General features: G+C 38.6%; 1 protein-coding gene across 4 annotated transcripts in view; it reads left to right on the top strand.

The window, feature by feature from the left end:
• ARHGEF28 (Rho guanine nucleotide exchange factor 28) overlaps positions 1 to 22577 on the top strand; it is a 313178-nt gene extending 290601 nt beyond the window's left edge. For 3 of the 4 annotated variants that reach the window (XM_050793496.1, XM_050793498.1, XM_050793499.1), the window contains one exon: positions 21430 to 22577. In XM_050793496.1, the coding sequence (XP_050649453.1) occupies positions 21430 to 21599 (170 nt within the window). In that variant the 3' untranslated portion in view covers positions 21600 to 22577. Of the gene's footprint in view, positions 1 to 3698; positions 3770 to 21429 lie in introns of all 4 variants that reach the window. The other variant, XM_050793501.1, reaches the window with a different exon arrangement.
• Positions 22578 to 22821: the final 244 nt, after the last annotated feature.

Below are 22821 nucleotides of genomic sequence, written 5' to 3'. Positions count from 1 at the left end.
CCATTTGGGATGGAAAGCTTCCTTATCTACAGACCATCCAACGCTTGTTGGTTACATCATGTAAACGTACCCCCAGGAAGACTTCTAATTATACTTTGGTTTCCAGAGTGGGCTCTCCTACTAGAAAGAAAATGTCAAAAGCAGCCTACAGGAATATTCTAGTGTAAACTCTTTGTCATTTTAAGTCTAAAAATTCTGTTCTAGTTTATCATCTTAATCTCTTTTTGAGTTTGGTTATCCTGAATCAATTCGAACTTCTTAGTTCTGGATAAACTGATAAAAATCATGGTTCAGAATCACCAGAAAGCATCTCTTGTTAGCACTTATAATTTGAATTATGTGGTGTAATAATTTATGTAATGTCTGTCCCACTAGAGAGGAAGCTTCATGTGGGTAGAGCATTGCATATTTCTTTCTTGTTAATTGCTCTATCACCAGCACCAAGCAGTGTCTGATATATGATGAAGGTTTGATAAACATTTATGAAATGAATGGAGGAGTCCAGGTCCACACTCATTAGCAGAAATGAAAGCAACCATGAGCTGAAACCACACAGTTGACTCTTTTACTAAGGCATTGAAAGAAGTTGAGGTATCAGAGAAATGGGGTGTGTGATGGTGGTTAACACAGGCAGGACAGATGAGTGTCTCTGGCTGGCTAACTGGATCAAGTGTTTGTTTTAAACTTTTTGTAATATGGGTACATGTTAGATAGCATTCTTTTTTTTTTTTTTTTTTTTTTTTGAGACGGAGTCTCGCTCTGTCGCCCAGGCCGGAGTGCAGTGGCCGGATCTCAGCTCACTGCAAGCTCCGCCTCCCAGGTTTACACCATTCTCCTGCCTCAGCCTCCCGAGTAGCTGGGACTACAGGCGCCCGCCACCTCGCTCGGCTAGTTTTTTGTATTTTTTAGTAGAGATGGGGTTTCACCGTGTTAGCCAGGATGGTCTCGATCTCCTGACCTCGTGATCTGCCCATCTCGGCCTCCCAAAGTGCTGGGATAACAGGCTTGAGCCACCGCGCCCGGCCAGCATTCTTAAAATGTTGGGGTAACTGTAAGATTGTTTGCCTTTAATACCTTCCTGGATTCCTAGCAGTAGACTTAAAAAATCACAAGCTTTTCTTCCACCTCATTAGTATTGGAGTAAATTTATCAATGTATATAGTACTATATGTATCAGTTTGGCATAGGTACTTTTTGTTCAATTCTAGAGAGCATCTTTTTTTATTTAACTTTAAGTTCTGGGAGACATGTGCAGAACATGCAGGTTTGTTTTACATAGGTATACATGTGCCATGGTAATTTGCTGTACCTATCAACCTGTCATCTAGGTTTTAAGCCCCTCATGCATTAGGTATTTACCCTAATGGAGAGCATCTCTTGATATGAGTTATTTTTCCATTAGAACATTGTACATATAGCCCCCATATGGCCATGCATAGGAGATGAGAACTTAAAAAGTTAAAATGTGTTTCCCATAAAATGGTTTATGGTACCTCGAGCTTTAGAAATGAATCCAGTGCTGTCATTGTAGGAAGACAACACATTTACCATTTAATTGTTATATCAATAACAATTAGTCAGCTTATCTGTTCACTGGGGTATTTCTTTTTTAACCAGAAAGTAGCGTGACTCCCACGACATCAAGCATGGGTGCCCAGCTCAACATCAATGAAACACTTTCTTAAACTCTTTTTGCTTCTGCTAAATCCTACTCAACAGTCCAGCGCATCTCCCCAGGCAAAAACAATCAGTATTTGTTTAGTTAAATATGCTCCTAGAATGTGAACCAATTTGCCTGGCATGGCCTTCTACTTATCAGCCTTAAAATGTTGCCTGAAACATCACATATTTATTGTAGCAAGAGTGTGATTGAATCTTAAGAAATAGATCCCTTTGCTTACCCCAGACTGACTGAAACATACTGTATTCTTAGTGGGTCACTTTCAGACACAGCTAAGGGGGAAGAGTTGTTCTGCTCAGACCTTTGACCAGATGATGAATAAGCCTGGGCCTTAGTTTTGATCTGTGGAGATGTTAATTTGCCACAATAAATCACTGTAGAGTTTCTTTGGATAAGGGGCCACAGTATCCATTCTCTTTCTGGATAAGATATTAATTCAGTTTAATTTGAAATGTTTGAAGATATACTTAAGGAAAAATGTAGGCTTCCAAAGGGTGTAGTTATGCAGGATAGGTTTCTGAACCTTTTGCTGAACAATTTCATAGTAAGCCTGTTCAAAATTTAATTGTTTTTCATGGTGACTCTTTTCCATGCTCTTTTTGTACAACTTTTATTACACTATGGCTTTTTCTAAAACATAACATAGTGAATGCTTGTATTAAATATAGAATATTTGGATCATCCACTAGAAATTTGGGAGACTCTGCTTCTCTGATGAATTGAGACTGTTTTTAAGGAATGGTGCTGTAAGGCTTTGGAAGAACCGTTTACAAGCAAAACATTGGCAGAGTTTTAATTTTATTTAATGACCTGCTTCCTACCAGTGATCTTGGCAGTGATTTGCAATCAATTCATCATACAGAATGTTGTAACACTGCAATGAGGGCATTGCACTCTAAGAGTCTCATAAATCCACCAGAAACAAAAAACAGGAATTGCATGCTTAAAGACTTCTTCATGCAAAACCCCAAATGAGAAGGTGATTTTATGTTGTTTTCTAAAGTGTCCTCAGAAGCCTTAAGACTTTCTTGTGGATTCTGGGTTTTGAAGTTCCCATTTCTTAAATACTGTTTGGCCCTTTACTGGGCTGTCAACATAGGAGTTTATAAGTTTTCACCTCATTCAGTTTAGTCACTGATCATTTAGATGGGGAATTCTTGATTCTGAATTACCAAGAGAAGCCCATGACTTTGTGTTTTCCTCTGAATTTAGGGCAGTCACTTTCAACTGCGAGAGGCTGTAGTTTGGGGAGTCTTTGTAGAAATGATTCAGAAAGGAGGCATGTTTCCATCCTGGGAATACACTGACATTTGCTAGAGGCAGATGGCAGAAGATAGGATAGTGTGACATCAGAAGTCAAGAAGACGTCACGTACTTGGCTTTGCCAAAAGCTTCTGGAATCTGCGTGTTCAGGATCTTAAGCTTGTGGGCTTGTCATTTCAGATGTGCCCTTGCAGTTAACTGTTTAACTATGATGGATTTTTTTTTTCTAATTTTAGCATAGTAAATATAGAGCTATTAAACATTCTTAAAATTATGTAAGCCTAAACCCTTGGATGTGTATATATTGTGTTGTCTTTGTTCATTTTCATATGGTTTTGTTTTTGGAATGTTCTTATAACAAGAACCTGGAAGTTTAATATATATTCCATCTGACTAAAACTGAACCCTCTTTAAAGAAACTAAAGGTTTTCAAGACTGTTTTACTTCCAGTGAGTAGTTTAAACTTCTAGTTCATGATGGATTTATTCCTATCAAAAAGTTGTACTATTTTTGATTACTTGTTAATGTATCCAGATTGGCATGTTAGACACAAGTAGAGCACATCCTGTATTTTTAGATGCTTGATGCTTCTGTTCAGCATAAGCCCTAAAAAATACCAAGTTTTGCAAATGCAAAGTACTTTTCATCGGCATAGAAATTGGAGGGAAAAAACACAATGAATATTTTGGCCAAAATGTGATGGTCTGTTAGTCAGCATCTGGTAATGAGGCCATATTTTGCATTCGGGCTCCAGTATGAGAAAGTGCAGTTGTACATTGACATCTCCCCTGGGACTGTGGACTAGAACCACATCCACTTTGAAAGGTAATACTGCAAGGGGGGTGCTTAGCCTTCTTTAAGGTACTCCACTGGACTACCTACATAATTTGGTTTTTAAAATGTTTTAGTTTATGCTAAACAAGCAGTCTGAGATAAAGCATGGTAAAAAAAAGTCAAATACTAAATTTGTCTTTATGAGCTCCTTTTCTCTGATGAGCCGACTATGAGTCTGTTACCTTCATGAATATGGGGCAAAAAAGCCTAAATCTGAACTCTGTCGGCTGGAAGCAAACAAAGTACTGGGAAAAATTACATCAAAGTATGCTACTGGTAGAAGTTATCATTGGTCTTGGCAAGACTACAGAGGATTTTTCAAATGCTGCTGACAATAAATTAAAATATTTTCTCTTTGTATTTGTCAGGTAAGAGATATAGATGTAAGATAAGATTAACATATTTGTCAGATTTAGATAAGATGAATATATTTGTCAGGTTCAATCTCTTGCCTACTATGATAGCCAGTCCCTTCACCCCCTCTACAATAGGATAGACACACAATTAAATTCTTCTTTGTATAAATCAAGGTGGGCTTAAAGGTAAAACATTGATCTCTTCAAACAAACTTACAGGACTTCTGGTGGTGACTATTTTCAGTTTCTTTGGAGAGACTATTGGCTAACTTTGAGGATGTATGGTTCAGGAAAGTTTCAGAAAATATGCTGCATGAAGGGATAATTAAATGACTGAGTTAACACTAACCCAGAAAAAAACACTAGGGTTGAAACAAACCCTAGTTTCTTCTTGTCAAAAATGATGTTGTTTAGCAATAGACTCTAAAATGCTTTATCCAATTTATATTATTTATTGATACATAATTTACATAGAGTGAAATGCTTAGCAATAGCATTTTTGACCAGAATGACCAAGAACTGAATCAGACCAGACATGTTCCTGTGAGGAACTGCCATTCAAAGACGAAAAAATAATGAATCCAACCCCCATTGCCTGCAGCCAAGTTTCAGCAAAAGTTGACTAAAAACACACTTTTCCAATGTAGTGAGCCTTATGTGCATTTACTGATACTTTACTATTAAGTGAGGGACTTGAGTGAAGACAAGAATAGATGAATATATCAAGTGTACTTTATTTATACTGAAAAATGGAGATGACAGGCTGGCATAGTGATTAAGATGGAAGGCTTGGGAATTATGCCTGGGTTCAGATTCCAACTCAGTCATTATCTGTGAAATTGTAAGCAGATGTTTAACTTACTTGGTGTCTCAGTTTCCTCATCTCTACAGTTGGATTTCCGATAGTATCTACTTTGGAGGTGGTATGACGATTACATAAAACTGTGTGTACAACTCTTAGACCTTTGTGAGCACTTAATGAACACTACCATTATCACTGTTACTATTATATCTTGTGGTGAGAAAGGAGTACATTATTAGGAAGTGCATCTGCTGCATTCAAGCCACTGGGCTGCTTCTAAAGTGGTTGCTGTGGTGACCAGAGAGACTTGTTATGCCTCATTTGTGTATCACATGAATCAGCATATCTCAAAACTTGTTCCACAATTTGGCTGTTAGGTATTATACAAGAATCTCCCATAATCAAATAATATTGAGAAATGCTGATTTTTGGGACTGCACAACTTTTTCCAAACTTCTGTTGTGCTCCTGTGCACTGTGAATCTGCAGAAGTGGCCCTCGTCAAACCCTTTCTTTTTTTGAGATGGAGTCTCGCTCTGTCGCCCAGACTGGAGTACAGTGGCCGGATTTCAGCTCACTGCAAGCTCCGCCTCCAGGGTTTATGCCATTCTCCTGCCTCAGCTTCCCGAGTACTCAAACCCTTCTAACCACAGCATCCTCCTTTGGAGACCAGCATCTTGCAGGACTACTTATTCCTTGAAACATGCTTTGGAAAAAACGCTGATGTCAGGGGATATTGAAATAAACTCACTGCATGTGGCACACCCTTCAAATACATTTTTCCTCCCTTTGGAACAGTTGAAATTCAAATGACATATCCTAGCATAATTTGCCACATGGGTTGTGTTTTGAAACCCAAATCTAACACAACAAATTTCAGATAGAGCTTTGTTTAGCCCCCGGGCCAGTATTTGGTCCTGTGGATAAGGGTTGGTATCCAGACCTCTTAGGGCGTTTCTGCATCAGCATTCCAGGGCTTATTCAAACCCTCCATGTGCTGGAAGTCCCTCACCCTTTATGAGGCACAGTAGGCAATGTGCTTGCACCTCGATCTCAGCCTCAGCTCATGCTGTTCTCTTTCTCATCCTGCGTTCTAGCCATAGGAAGTTCTGTCCATTGTGTGGAAGGCTACGCCCCCCACATCCCCAACCTTTTGTACATGTGTTTCCTCTATCGAGAATATTCTGTCCTCTACCTTTTATTCTCAACCGGAAGACCTCGTACTCATCTTTCAGGACTTGGCTCCAGGGCCAGGTGCTTCCACAATATTTTCTCAGTTGTTTGCTTTATGCAGTTTATTTATTGAGACATAATTTATAGAGAGGGAAATGCTCAGATACTGTTTACTGTCCAGTCAGTTTTGTGGGAAGAATATCAAGGGACAGAGCACTCTGTCACCCTAGAAAGTTCCCATATGCCCCTTTTCAGTCAACCCCTCCCCTTCAAAGCAGCGACTCCTCTGCAGTCCATCACCATGGGTGAATTTCGCTGATTCTAGAATGGAATGGAATGGAACACTCTACCTTTTGGTGTCTGCTTTTTTCACTCAGCATATTATTTTTGAGAGGCAACCATGTTGTTGCATGAGCCCATAATTGGTTCCCTTGTATTACATTTCATTGATGAATATCCCAAAGTTTACTTATCCCTTCCTTGTTGATGGACATCTGGCTTATTTCTAATTTTTGGCCAGTCTGAATAAAGCTGTTCTACACATTCTTATACAGGCTTTTGTGAATTATGTTTATATTTCTCTTGAATTAATACTTAGGAGAATTGCTACTAGGGTGGGTGTCTGCTTAACTTCCAAGAAACTGTGCAACAGCTTTACACTGTGAAATAGTGATTGTCCTGACTACAAACCTCCACGGTGCTGAGACCAGGTTTTGTTCAACCTGACTTTCCTGGTGTCCAGTTGAGGGCAGGGCACATGCTAGACACTCAGTGTTTATTGAAGAATGAATGGATAGGAAGTTCAAATCAGTTTTCATTCTGACATCCCCACTACTAACTGACAAAAAATGTATGCTTTGTCCATTAAGTAGATGGAAATTTTATTGGCTAAATGTGGGCTGATTATAGGCAGGAAAAAACAAGAAAGACACAGCTTCCTTCTTACTCTGCTCTTGGACTTGCCTCTCTCGTTTCAGGGTGGCAGCATGTGCAGGTATAATCAGGTGTGCAAGTTGACACAGGCCATAGAAGGGTCCTGATCACCAGTAGTAGCTGAGCTCACCTCCTGCAGTTAAATCTCCCAACAGTCCCATTCAAGACCTTCCCAAACCTCCTTTTTCATCCCCCCTACCCTTTGGCTCACCTGCACAAATCCGTGTTTCACTCAAACTTGACAGCTCTCCCTTCTTTGTGACATCTTGCATGTTCTCCCCTTTGCAATGGCTGCAGACTCCACCCGGAAGGCCTCCCACATGCGGCCAAACCATCTCTTCCTGTTGACACCCTGGGCAGCTTTCAAGGCTCAGTTCATACGCTTTCTCCTCTCTGAAGCCTGCTTTGGCCACCACGTCTGGAAGATTGCTCTCTTTGGAGAGTCTTTGAGATGGTGTCCACCTGCGGACAATGTTCATTAGCCACTTAGCAGGATATTCTGCTTTTCTTCTACTTGTGTCTTTCTGCTCTGTGAGGTAACAGGCTTCTTCAGGGACACATATGTAGTGGCCCTCAGAAGTCTAGTAGGAGCTGAGTCTGCTGGCCACTAAGTAGCTGATGCTACTCTTCATGATCCTTGCTCTTGATGGCTGATTCCACTAAAGAGGAGTTAATTACATGGTAATGTCACAGCTCCTTCTTAAGAGGAGGCTTTAGTACAAACTTGGGAATTCATGTCACCTGGTGGACAATTGAAAGGAAGCCGCTTTCTTGGCCAGGTGCAGTGGCTCATGCCTATAACCTCAACACTTTGGGAGGCTGAGGTGGAAGGATTGCTTGAGCCCAGGAGTTCAAGACCAGCCTAGGCAACATAGTGAGACCCCCCGCCCCATCGCAAAAAAAAAAAAAAAAAATCAAAAAATTAGCCAGGCATGGCAGAGTGCACCTGTAGTCCTAGCTACTTGGGGGGCTGAGGCAGGAGGATCACATGAACCTGGGAGGCTGAAGTAAGCTGTGTTTGCACCACTGCACTCCAGTTTGTGTGACAAAACAAAACTGGCTTTTAAAAAATGCTTTAGGATCCAGTGTTAGTCACAGGTCAGATGTTGTCAGGAAGCACAGATATCAAAAGCTAGATTATTGCTATGTATCATTTGCATGCACAAAACAATTTAAAGTCATCTCCCATAGGGAAAGATGGCTCCAAGGAGTAAAGGAATAGAGCTGGGACTACAGGCACGAGCCACCACACATGGCTTTATGTTCTCTTTTGATTGCTGTTTTGGTACTTAAGGTCCTAATTTTGCTTCTGTTTTACAAACTGCCTAATTTTATAATTGTATAATTCCTAAAAATGTTTAATTTCTAGAAATATGGAAGACGGACCTTTATTCGTATAGCAAACTTACATGTGGAAAGAACACCTGAGGGTATTAGTATCTGCACTAAACAAAACACTGTCTATATGTTATATTGTACTTTTAAGATTATAATCATTTATGAGTGATGCAAATGCAAGGCTGTGGCTGTGGTTGGGAAAGATGTTTCAGGGCTTGGTTTCTTAGCAAATGTCATTTCAAACAAATAAGAATTTAAAAAATAATGTTTCTCATTTTTAAAAGGAAAAAGTTTTATGTTGTCTTGATTACTGTATCAATTTCTGAAACCAGAAAAGGTCTGTAAGTTCTTTGACATCTCAATTTTGTAGCTGACAAAGAGGAAGAAACAATCATTTGTAGACCATAGAAGTACCCTCAGCACTTTGGGAGGCTGAGGCCAGCAGATCATTTGAGGTCAGGAGTTCGAGAGCCTGACCAACATGGTGAAACCCTGTCTCTACTAAAAGTACAAAAATTAGCCAGGCATGGTGGCAGGTGTCTTTAATCCCAGCTACTTGGGAGGCTGAGGCAGGAGAATGGCTTGAACCTGGGAGGTGGAGGTTGCAGTGAGCTGAGATCGCGCCACCGTACTCCAGCCTGGGTGACAAAGTCGTACTCTTTCTCAAAAAAAAAAAAAAAAAAAAAAAAAAAAAAAAAAAAAAAATTAAAAAGAATGGGTTGCCAGTTTTTAAGAAGTCTGGTAATAACATAATTATTAAGAAGCAGGTAGAACTAATTAGCTTGGGTGTGTTAGGTTTAATTGCTTGCCTTCTTCTCTGGCTCAAAGAAAAACATTGCATCTTGTATGCTTAAGAATTTTAACAGCTGTTTTTCCCTCTACTGAACCAGTAAGAAGTAACTGCAGCATTAAAATTCCTAGGTTGATTTCCTGCCTTACTCAGCTGGCAGAGAAATGAATTTGATTTTTCTTCTCTCAGCAAAATGAGAGGCATAACTCTTTTAGTGTGGGTAGGATTGTGAGGCAGGCAGTTCCCCAGAAAGTTGGCTTAGAAGTCTTAGAAGTCTCTGGTCTCTAGAGCCTTAAGAGGAATTCAGTGTCATGAAAATACTACCCTATTCTTGAGGCTGATGACCTGTACGTCATTTAATTCAGTGCACTCAGAAAAAGTTCCGACTTGTATTTATTTATTTATTTATTTATTTATTTATTTATTTAGAGATGGAGTCTCACTCTGTCGCCCATGCTGGAGCACAGCGGTGCGATCTGGGCTCGCTGCAAGCTCCGCCTCCCGGGTTCACGCCATTCTCCTGCCTCAGCCGCCTGAGAAAAGTTCCTACTTCTTAACAGGGACTCCAAGATTGAGTATCTGAATTTGTTTTGATTATTTACAAATTGAATTTGACATATTTCTTGTCTACCTGATTATATTATGGACAATTTTAAACATATACAAAATTAGAATATAATAACCACTCATGTTCTGATCAGTCAACTTCAAAAATTCAGGAACTTATGCCTCATTGTGTTTCTTCTAGACTCCTACGCCCAGTACACACTGTATTATTTTGAAGCGGATCTTAAACAGCATCTATAAGCATTTATTCATCCATAAGCATTTCAGTATTTGTCTCTAGAAGATAAGGCTCTCTTTTAAAAATCGTTATCACACCTAGGAAAAAATATTTCCATAATATCAACATATAGTCGTATGTTTAGATTGCCAGTTATTTCACAATGTCATGTGTGTGTATGCTTTTTCCAGTGTATTTTTGACTCAGGATTCAAATAAAGGCCACACATTGTGTGTTGTAGTTTAATAAAATTTTTAATATGAAAGTTTTAATTGTGAAAATTTTTAAAGTATAGAAAATATAGGCCGGGCGCGGTGGCTCAAGCCTGTAATCCCAGCACTTTGGGAGGCCGAGATGGGCGGATCACGAGGTCAGGAGATCCAGACCATCCTGGCTAACACAGTGAAACCCCGTCTCTACTAAAAATACAAAAACTAGCCGGGCGAGGTGGCGGGCGCCTGTAGTCCCAGCTACTCGGGAGGCTGAGGCAGGAGAATGGCGTAAACCCGGGAGGCGGAGCTTGCAGTGAGCTGAGATCCGGCCACTGCACTCCAGACTGGGTGACAGAGCGAGACTCCGTCTCAAAAAAAAAAAAAAAAAAAAAAAAAGAAAATATGTATTAGGCAATTAACAAATGTTTCCATTTTGCCATATTTATTTCAGATCTTTGCCTTTTTGCTTTTTTAAAGAAATAAAATGTTACAGATATTGCTAAAGGCCCTTACCCGTATCTTTTCCCTTGTTTTTCCTACTCAGCAAATATCTTAAAATTGGTGGATATGATTTCCACAGTATGTTTCTATGTTATTGCTACATTTTTATAATGCTACATATTTATATCTAAAAACAAAATATCATAATTTTGTTTTTAACACATATAGCCATTTAAATATATATGTACTTTCTGCAACTTGGTTTTTTCACTCAAAATGCATATTCCTACATGCGACACAAATTGCTCATTTTAAACTGCTATATATTATTTCACTCTAATGAAAAAATTTTAGTATATTACTAAGGAGCATTTAGGGGAGCTTACCAGTTTTTTCCTATTAGAAGTGAAGATCAGTAAACACCTTTTTATGCATATCTCCTTAGTCACATGAGTGAGAATTTATTTCAAGTATAACACCTAGAAGTGGGAAGGATGTCTTCACTATTGCCAGGAATGATTGATTTTTCTCCAAAGTTGTTGTACAATATAACTATCATCAGCAAGATATGAGAACTCCAGTTCCTCCAGACCTTCCCCAGCCTGTAGCATTGTTAGGCTTCTAAAATTTGCCCACATGCTGGGCATGAAATGGTAACCCATTCTTTCATACTTCTCTGATTACCAGTGAGATTTAGTATCATTTCATTTTTTTGGCTGTTTAGATGCCTCCTTCTGTGAGTTTCCTGTTCATAAAAGTATTTTCTGACTCACAGCAGATTTTGGAATTTCAAATGTGTTCACTCTTAATTATATAGACAACTCTTTTGGAATACCTTTAATATATTTTGTACTTTGAGTAGTTTTCAGAGAAATCATGTTTACAATGACATGTGAACACTTTAAAATTGGAAAGGACATTCGTGAGAACTAAGCTTTTTCTAGGTGCAGAAGACTCAATTGCAAGTGCAGAAACTACACAAAATGTTATTGGCTGTGCTGTTCCATCCTGCTGAGACTAACCATCTGCCTTGTGTTTTCTTTGCATACCTTTTTCCTTACTCCTTGCTATGTTTTCCTCCAAAGTTCCTGTGCCTCTCTCAATAGCTTACCAATATTATTTTACACACACTCAATATAGTCAACGTCTATCTGCTTCATTTTCTTTCCTGGAAATTTTGCCTTTAGGGTCCTCTGTACTTCTGTTCCAATACGGACTTGTTGCTCTCCAGGCCTGCTCTGCATGCTCACCCAGGGCCATTCCTTCTCTCTCCTGTGTTGAAACCTCTGTGCCCTCAGTCTCATGCTTCCCCTTTATAGTCTTTTCCTTTATTTGGTTGGACGTATCTCCAGGACCTCCCTAAGAAAAAGTCTGATAAAAGGAAATTTTTTTCCAGATTAGCTGAAGTGTCCTTCTCATTTTATTTTTGCGACTCTGACACTTGTCTTTTAAATAATTTGTCTGGGCTTAGAATTCTAGAATACAAAACTTTTCCTCCAGCCTGTTGAAGGGTTTGATTCCACTTTCCAGGGTTGCTGTTGAGAAGTCTGATGCCTTTCCGCTTCCGGGTTCTCTTTTGGTAACCTGTTCTTAGTTTCTGCATCATTTTAGAATTGTCTTTTTTGTCCCCTCATCTGCATTTTATCACGTGCTTCAGTGAGATCTTTTGTTAAAGTCATTTTTACTGGTTATTTATTAGGCTCTTTCACTTTAGAGATGTTTTTCCCTCAGTTCTGGGAGATATTCTATTTAAAAAAAAAATACTTGCTTCTCTTCAGTTTTTTCTTACTGTAACTGTTGCTGCTTGGAAATTGGACCTTTTATATCCTCTGATTTTTCTGTTTCATTTTCCTTCTATTTCCATTTCTTCACACTTTTGTTCTATTTTCTGGGGGATTTTTTGTTGTTCTTTAACTCCTGCTATTCCATTGATTGTTTAAAAAATATTAGCTAGCATACTGAAAATTTTCAAGGTATTTTTCCTGTTACAGCTCCTATTTTATGGAATCTTGTTTTGTGGCTCAAAAGAATCTGGTTTTGTGGCTCAAAATGTCTCTTAAAGAGTTCTTTGAAGACAGTAACTATGGTTTTTGGAAGTTTTCTTCAGCTTTCTGTGTTCCCGAGTTGTGTTGTTTTCTCCAGGTTAGATTTGTCTCTATTTTAGACTCCTGTTTTCCTACTTCATAGTTTACCTACCATTTTGGATTGGCGTGGGATTGAATCAAATAAGAGATGTATACAAAATATGTAGAACAATGCCTGGCATTTAGTAAGTACTCCATACGTTATGTTGTTTTCGTAATTTTAAAGGTTTTCCACAGCCTGGCTGTTTACATTTATAGATCACCTTGAAATACCTTAAAAACAAACGTAAATGTTGAAGTTTTTGGTGTTAAAATGTAAAAGGTTAGTGTTCTAAGAAACTTGAAATCTTTCAGTTCAAGCATATGTGTACCTTCATCTATTTTTGTCAGTATTGAGAAGTGGCCCAAGTATTATGTCAGAAATAATAGAGAGACTACTAAAGTTTGTAAACTACTAAAGTTTGATATGTATCATTATAAATTAGAGAAAATTCTAGTTTTCCTCGTAATAACAGTTCTCTCCCTCACTTAATTCTGACATACTTTTTCGTGGAGTGAAATGCTTGAAGTGACTGCGTTAGCCTAGGAATTGCTAATAATTTACAGTCTGTTTCATCTGTGACACAGCCTATAATTTGGGTAAATCTATGGGAGTGAATGTCATTCTGAGTGTCATTGTGGGAAAAAGTTGAGGGCTGACTTCTATCTAGTTCAAGTGCTTTACAAATAAGGAAATGGAAGTTCCAGATAAAGTTATTACCCAAGGTCAAATAATGCTAGTGGCTGAACAGGAGAAGCCCTGCAATGTAATCCTATCTTGACTACATTTTCAGTTTGTTTTTGCTAAGACGACAAGGATTAGGCTAAATTAAATTTTAATATCCTCTCTAAACATAAGAATTCCAAATTAGTGATTTCCCATGACTCTAATTATATTAGAATTTTCAAATTAAGTATTCACTAATTCATTTATTCATCTGACAATATACGTTGAAACCTACCACTATTATAACCTGAAATTTACTTTGGTAGTTTTGGACTAGTTATACTACTTTTTATTTCCTATTTCTTAAATATTACTTTTTAAGCTTCAAATGAACACAAATTTTAAAGACTGGAGAATAGAAATCCAAATTCCAAGAAAACCTTAACTCATTTCTAAGGACAGATACACCGAGGCTATAAAATGAAATATTTCCTGAATTCTGTTTTACATAGGAGATGTTATTAGATTTTCTAGGCAAGAGCAAAGACCATACCTGAATCTGTCTTCTTTTTAATGGGTAGCTATAAGCTCAAATGAGCTTATCCATTTTATAGCGTAGGTTCACACAATTTGTGTATCTTTCTAAATAGATATAAACCCATACATGCCCTTGCCAATGACTTGTCATACAGTTGCATTAAAATTGATCTAAACATAGTTGGCATCCAGAGGAGGCTTCTAATTTATTATCACAGTGTTCCATTTATATCAGATATATAGAAGCTAGACTGTTGGAATAACAGAACCCTTTATAATATTGTAGTCCAAATATATGGAAGCCTATAGACTTTTAAAATGTTATAGAAATTTTCAAACCTATTCAAAAGTAGAGAGAATTGTTTAGTGAACCCCATCTGCCCACAGCCAACTTTAATTCAGTGCTTTTTCCCTCTTCTCTTGCATTGGGCTCTCTTAAAGCAAATCCAGGACATCCTATCATTTCATCCAGAAATACTTTTCTCTGAAAGATAAGCACTTTTTTTTTTCTGTAACATAACCACAATATGATCATCACATCTAAAAAAAAATTGACAGTTGTTACTTAAAATCATGCTGTCAGTATTTGGACTTCTCTGGATTGTCTCATAAATTTTTTTTCCCCTCTGAGTTGGAATCCAAATAATTTCATATATTGCATTTGGTTGGTATGTCTCTTAAGTCTCTTTTAATCTAAAGTTCTGTTGCCTCCTTTAAAAATTTTACAATTGTTAAGAAGACTGGGTTGGGTTTGTTTGTTTTTTATTTTATTAAATCCCTCTTGAGTCATAAGGACTGTGTTATTTGTGGAAAAGACCAGTTCAATTTTTTTCCTGAAATATTCCCCACATTCTGGATTTTCCTGATTGCATTCCCATCGTGTCATTTGAAATCTTCTTCTGCTCCTATATTTCCTGTAAATTAGTAGCTGGGAATACAAATTTGATTAGATGCAGGCTTTATTTTTTGACATGAAAAAAAAAATACATAGATGGTGTTGTAAATTGCATCTCATCACGTGGCACACAATGTCTGTTTCTCTTTCTGTGTTATTAAAATTGATCCTTGGGTTCAGATGTTGTCAGCTTGATCTGTTATGAAGTTTCACATCAGCTTTTTTCCTAATGATTTTAATAGCCATTGATAATTATTGCCTGGGTCTAATATAGATGTTACATACAGAATTTAGAAGCTTCTGAATTTGGAAAAGCTCACCTATTTCCACCTTCTCACTCCTGATTTGTTCTGGCATCTTGACCATTTTTGTCTCTTAATCTTTAATAGACTTATAATTCTTGAATGCACTATTCTCCAACTATGTTACAGGGAACACAATGCTGTAGGGTAACTGTGAGAAAAGGCTCCCTGAGTTTGGGGGATGCTACATACTGGTTTCTGCTCTGAGAAATTCATAATACACATGAGCCTATTGAAGTTTGGGGGGATCCGTTGATTAACAAACTTGATTTACCCAGAATTTCATCAATTTATTTGACCACTGCATTCTTTTATCATCAGTATCTATTGGCATCCTGTTTAGAGAAACATACTTGGAAATGCATCTCAAGGAAGAGGGAAAAGTAGAATTGTTTGCCCCATACTCCCATGGGGCTTGTGACATGAAGGCCATGACTCCCTAACAGTAGCCTTCTTCTTGAGGGAAGGAAGAGCATGAGAACGAATCAAAGTTCAGACAGCAGAGAGGACTGATGTACCATATCATATCTCCTGTTAATATAATGCCATCTTCATTGTATGGATTGCTTTCATTTCTGTTTCTTCTCAGCATTGCTTATATAGCCCATATTGACTATTCCAAATATGTTAAGTACTGATTAAAGTTCAACTCTCACAATCACAACTTAAAAAATTGTAACACAATTTGCTCTTACTTTACAAATTTATACATGTATTATACATGCCCCATGCAGACACAAACACATGCCCACCCCAAAGCACACTTCAGTTGTTTTATATCAGGTGCGGTATTGATATGAAGAATAGAAAAGGGAATTATAACACTAATTTAGAGTGTTTGCTTCAGATATAAACTCCAGACTGGTTTTCATGCCAGGGGCTCACATCCTATTTATGGCTCACTACAGAAAATTGAGTTGCACAAAATTAGGGACAGAGACCAATTTTTATTTGTTCTGAAGATACCTCGAGCTCTGTATGATAAATGTTTTCCATCAGAAGAAACAATGTTGTGCATTAATGCTCCTGAGAAAACTTAGGGATTGCCAGTAATGCCATCAGGAAATGATTTTTTAAATGTTTCAGAGGGTAAATATGAATCAACCACTAAATAGGGAATATAACTTATTTTACAGAGTTGGAACATTAATGATAAGCCCCCCCCGCTTTTTTTTGAAGTAGAGTTGTTCTAGGAAAGTGTGAATTTTGGATTTAGGAACATGCACAAGGGATATAGTAATAAGAAGTACAAGTCAGACATATGATTAAAATAAGCAAGAATAGAGCCAAGGCTCAGAAGACACGAAGTTCTGTTTTGTGACCTTTGTTGGGGAGGATGGAATGGGATAAGACAGGGAGAGAACTGAACAGCGCGTCATCAGTGCTCTCAACGGCAGACTAAACACGCTTTGTGCAGCCCTGGGCTTCTGGGTGCCTGGCCATGGGGTGCACTGGTGAGCTAAATTCAGACCTTGACAGTGGATGTTTATGATGAAAATGATACTGCTGCATTTAGATTTAAATAAAACTTTGATTTAACAATGATCACGATCATGATGCTTTTCTATTCAGCAGGAAGAAATTCAGAAAAAGGCAAGGGCTACATTAAGTATTTTTCAACTGTAAGACAATCCTTTTTTACTTGTCACAGTCCTGTTCTTTATGACAAATTACTCAAGTTTGCTATTCATCAGAGGGAAGGTCAAGTGTGGAGTTTGATTATGGACAGTATCTTCTACTCATTAGTTAACTTTGCAAATACTATCTTTTGAGGATGGTGTGTGGGCTCACTTCAAATGTATGTTCTTAGGAAGACTGAAAATATAGTGATGGGACAAGTGTGGCAATTGCCTTAAAAACATGATTTTGAAATGCTTCACACTGCATTTCAATGCTTCATACCTGCATCAGGTAATAAATTTGGTTGTGTTTCTCAAGTATAAAGCAATTGAAAAAATGCATGCTTTTTTTTTGTACCTCCAGAATATTATTTGGTGAATCACTGAGCCCAAATACAAATGTAAAATTTCACACGTAACATAAGAAGTGTAAGAGGCCTTAATGATGATTTCACTTCAATCCTTCACGAACTGAAGCCCAGAGAGGGGCAATGACTTGCCTAAGATTACATTTTACCTTGTGATTTAAAAGATTTTATTCACTTCCCAGTTTAGGAGGCACTTTGTTCATTTTATTATTTTTACTTTTATTTTTATTAAGTGATCCTCCTACCTTGGCCCGGCAAAGTGCTGAGATTACAGGTGTGAACTACCATTGCCCAGCCACTTTGTTCATTTTAAATATGACACATAGTTGCATTTTATGCACTGTGATGATAGTCTGGTCTTGAAAATAGCCAACTAGTCAGTTGGCTCAAAAGAATGATGATAATGGTGAGCCAATGGAGGGAAGGCTGATTTCTCTTCACTGTTAGAAATGTCAATATTGGGTAAACAGAGAAAAGTGTGAAAATAATAAACGCAAGTGCCAACCAGCAGGTTGCACCTAAGGGTTAAATACTGGAAGATTTAGGAAACTTTCTCTGGATATCAGTGCTATCTGCAAGTGTGTCTCCTGACAGTCTAAGTATTTCATGCCCCACATACCCAGAAGGAAAAGGAATGGTGCCAGCCAAAATGTAGGTACCTGTAATTTTTTGAAACCATGTTAGGAGACTAACTTAGACCCCCTACAGTGGTCCTCATAATGTGAGTATCGAAGTTTCCTGCAAAGGCTGAAATTTTAGTTTGTGAACAAAAGCTCAGTAATGTAGCAGAAAAAACCCTCAACCAAGATCCCACTTTTCTACTTGGTTTAGTCAGACTTTGGGGCTTTTGTGTGTTTTAGCTTATTTGCTCTAAAGGTTAATAATACTCAGTCTGTTTAGTTTCCAGAGATAATGATAGGGATCAAATTATTTCTTTTATGTCAAGAGGCAAAATTGTGTTGAGATACTTGGCTGAAAGGTTTTTTTGTAGTTGTTTGGGTTTTGTTTCATTATAATAGTATTGGTTTTTAGTTGACCAAATTGTGATTGTATTACTGTTTCCTTGCTTATTATAAATAAGTTATTACATTTTTATGTCCATCGGTTTACAGGCAATTCAATCACAAATGAAATTGGATGATTAGTTTTACATAGCAAGAATTCTGCTTTCTGAGTCAGTGAGGTTTAATATTAACAAATGTTTTTTCAGTTTAGGGTTCTATATGATGATCATATTCTCTAGGGTAAAAAGTGTGGAAAAAGGTGGCTGGCCTTGAGAAATATACAATTGCTGTGCTGGTTCTTTCAGAGTTGAAATGGAGTAACAAAATCAGAAATCACCAAACGGTTTCTAATTTCAAAGACAGACTGTCTGACCTTGCCTACATAGTTCAGGTAGAAACCAAGAAGGAACATGGAGAAGGAAATTGAGTTACCGTCCAGGTGACATACAACCACAGCCACCTCCAGTAATACATCTGGAATTACAACATGGGCCGTTCACTTAGGGCACGATGAGCTCTCACCTAGGAATGTGTTTCTCCTGTATTTTTATTCTTATTTGAAAAAGTTCTGATTAAACTTCCACACTACACCACACTACACCACACACACACACACACACACACACACACACACACACACACACAGACACTCTACTCCCTACCCCCCATCCCCATTCATTCTTGGTTCTCTATCTTCCCGAACTAGAGCATACAGTGTAACTTAGAAATAATTCTTTTTAAATATACATTCAATTTGGCTGTTTTTGAATAAGTCTTCTCTTGAAGCCATTAAGGAGACTTTCCATGTACCTCAAAATATCAGTATTTTGAATTTTTTCCTCCATGTTTCACACCCCAGATGAAGAAAACCTACCTAGATTAAGGGCTTCCAGTATGTCTGGCATTGTCAGATGTGTCAGCAATCACCTCCCAGCTGCCTCATTCACTGGATGATTTTTCATCCTCAATGTAGTACATTTTATGCCCTGGCTGGCCCTTCTGTTGGCAAGGAGGCAGCACTGTTGTGGCTCTGGTGACCTGTTCAGTCTGCCAGTGTCTGCTGGATGGAAATTTGGGGGCATTTTTTTGAAGTTGTATAAAATTAAACATCAGCAATTTAGCTGTGCATATTTCTATTTAGAAGTGAAATAGCTTCAGTTGAAGGCTGGGAAAAGGAATTGGAAGTGTGACTGCGCGTCGTGACCACAGGCATGCTTTGTCTCCCAATGTGGTAAAATAGGATTCAGAGCATTCCAGGTTGATTTGTAATGTTGCCCTGACAAGGAAATCATTGCCTGGGAATATTTTTGTTTGCCCAATTAAGGGAGGTTCCTAGTTCTATAACAATTGCTGTGTCAGTTTTGAGAAGCTTAACATTAATATGTCTTTTTTTTTTTTTTTTTTTGCCTTTGCTTTCTTCTTTTTTTTGGCAAGTGACTCTTCAAAATGTAGTATTGAAGGGAGGGAAAGTGTTAAACATCGAGGGTCTCTTAATTTAGAAAAGATGGCCAAGCCATTTTCCGCACAAAAAGAAATGAGAAGCATGAGAGTCTTGATCATCAGAGCAAGGCCTCATCACATGGCCGCCGTCCTCTGAGCTCAGATCCAGATCACTTCCTAGCTGCACGATGAGGGGCAGAATTTCACTAGCCTGAGCCTTGGTTTCCCAGCCTGTAAATTGTGGGTTTTAGCATTTTGAGACTTAGAGAGAGATGACGAATGTAAAAGACCTGGGACAACTCCTGTGCCCAGAGAAATCTCTCTGTAAATGGTGGCAGTTAGAGGCACTTTCTGCAGGTATACTTTCAGTTGTTAGTCAGTTCCTGGAATTGGATGTACAGCATTTAGAATCAGGAGCAGTAGAATCAAGCTTTGTGCCTATTGGCATCTAAAGGGTCAGGGATGGGCTAAGCCTTTGAGCAGAGCTGTGGTTGCAGCCTCACCCCCGTGCCTCCCTACCTCTCTTCCTCCTCTCACCTGCCTCGAGGGTCCTCCTTTGCTTCAGAGGCACAGTCCAGCTTTGGTGCAGCTCCTCCAGGGATCTTTATCTGCTCCTGTGGTCCTGGCTGCTCCTCCCCTATTGACCCACCTCCTATTGGAAGATGGGATGAAATGAGGTGTGGCAAGGCCACCATGTCCCCAAAGACGGAGCCTTCTGGGGACAGTTTTCCTTTCATTCCTGCCAAGCCTTGCTTACTACCTTCTCTAGCAACCAAAGATCCTTGTCAGGAGGGCAAAGGCCACAAGCATTTGTGTCATTAGAATGTCTGCACGTGTGTGTATCCATCTAAATAACAGAGGCTTTGAGAAAATGTGGCGAGGGTTACAATGGCCTCTTTTTTTTCTTTATGTTCTTTAATTTTTTAAAAATTTTAATTTGTATAAGTTTGTAGTAGGTGTATGTGGCCTCTTAATGACTGAAAAAAAAAAAGCAGGTGGGCCTGAGAGCTATTTGCCCTCCTTTCCCACCTGGACTTCCATTCCTACTTAGGTTTTTGTTCCAACACAAGGTGGTTATTTGTAATTTTGCCATATGGCTGAGCCTGAGGGTGAGTGGTCAGTGGAACAAGTGCAGGGAAAATGGTTTGCAGCAAGTGTCTTTCTTCAAAAATCAAGCCTCCCTTTTGTCTTTCCTTGAAACGATAATATTAGAGGATTTTATCAGAAAAAGGGAGAATACACAGTGTCCTGCTGTTGCTAGGTAACCAGAAAACATCAAACCCAGTCAGAGCTGAAACTGGCTTGATTTTCCCTAGGAACCTGGCTGCTCTTGCTGAGTACTTTGTGTAGTATTAACAGATTTGTTATTAACAGCATAATGGTGAGGCTGGAGGGTCTCCTTCATTCTTTCACTTTTTGCCCCCACCCCTTGCCCACATCAGTAAAGTGCCAAATATGTTATTGGAGCCTTGAAGTCAATTCTTGACTTACAGATATGCTGAAGGAAGGTGCTCTGCAGATGCAAATACAGTTGATTTACACATAGCTGGAGTATATACTGTATTTCCATGACCTTCACCCATTTTAAAAATAAACGGGCATCCCTTTTTCAGCCATAGCAGTGGTTTACGGGCCTATGAACGGTGACCCATATTTAGTCACAGGAGACATTTGTGCACACAATCGAACACATCTTAATGATACTGATGAATGATTTTGACACTATTATGTTCCTTTCTCCTTGGGCCTGGCCATTCCGTGGCTGACTATATGGGCACTGCATTTCCTAATCTTAGCTCGAACGCCAAGACATCTGTCTTGTACATCTCAGGCAGACTCCTGTAACCTGTGCTGTCTGTTTCTTGCAGATTTGGAAACCTCCCACACTGAGTCCCCAACCCCTCATGACTCAAATTCACACCGCTCTCAACTGCAGGCGTTTATAACAGAAGGAAAGCTAAATCTACCGGCAAGGACAATGACCAGACAAGATGGGGAAACTGGAGATGGCGCCAAAGAAAATATTGTTTACCTCTAATTGTGTTGTCATTTTTCCAAACAAAACAAAACACTGGCACTTTTGGGAGAAACTTTTTTTTTTTTTTCCATTCCTTATGTATGTGTGATTGTCTGTGTCCAAATTGCTTTAAGAATAATATTTAATATTTCCTGCAAGCTCATTTTTTGGCATAAGTCTAATTAAATTATTGAAAGCAGCCCTGTTTGTATAATCTTTAACTTATCACATCTAATTTCAGATTTCTGGAGGAGAAGCTAACTTGAACAAGCAGAAATATTTTAAAAGTTGTTTTGACTCTAGAGTAAAATTCCATGTCACATTTTCTATCCAATCACTGGATTTCGAGATTCCTTTTAAGATCTCAATGAAGCAATTTGGATTTAAAGAGTGGTATTCACAAGGGGTGAACTTTCACAGCCAGGGCAGTTGCCTCAGTGCCCACATAGGCAGAGGAGGATGTGGGAAAGGGCTTTTCTCAGCTAGTTTTTATGTGCTTATTTCTTCTGGGAGCATTAAAAGTGGTGATCTGTTACAGTCACTATTCAACTGGGCACCTGTTGTGATTGGTCAGTCACTGAGCTAGGGATACAGTCCGGACTTGCTTAGTACCTAAGCCTAATGCTGGTGGGGTTTCAAGACACAGTTCAGCAGCATCTTTTAACGAGGCCCAGAGGCCTAGAGCTCCCAGTAAGTCATTTTGATGTAAATAGTGAACTTTGTTAGAGCCCTCAGTTCTATCAGCTGGCCTGTCCCTCCCAGCACCTAGAGCACCAACTACCACTCCCTGGAAAGAACCCTTCTCTGCAGTTTTTTTAAGGACAAAACTGCCCACTCCTCATGGAGCTTGCTGCCTGGAAACACGTTTCCACAAAGGAAAACTGGCATATCCTGCCTTCTGAGTAGTATGGGTCTGTGTGAGAAACCAGGAGATATTTTTATCTTGTTCGGAAGTACTTGTATGTATTTTGGTGTCAATAAATATCTTTTACCTCATTATTTTACTTTGTAATTTTAACATTGTGTGTAGGACCATAGTAAAACACTCATTTCACACACACATATAATCTCACCTCATGAAAAGTGAAAATAAAGGAAGACTATTATATTCATCCAAAAATGCAACACTTACTAGGAGTGAGATGTGATAGGAACAGAAAAAAAAAAAAATCACCCAGATTCCAATAGTTTTTTCTCCCTACTTAAAGTTGTTAAGTTGGATATCTACATTATATTTTTACTT

The sequence above is a fragment of the Macaca thibetana genome, chromosome 6 (assembly GCF_024542745.1).
Source record: "Macaca thibetana thibetana isolate TM-01 chromosome 6, ASM2454274v1, whole genome shotgun sequence".
Lineage (NCBI taxonomy): Eukaryota > Metazoa > Chordata > Mammalia > Primates > Cercopithecidae > Macaca > Macaca thibetana.
This window is presented reverse-complemented; position numbering and strand designations above follow the sequence as displayed.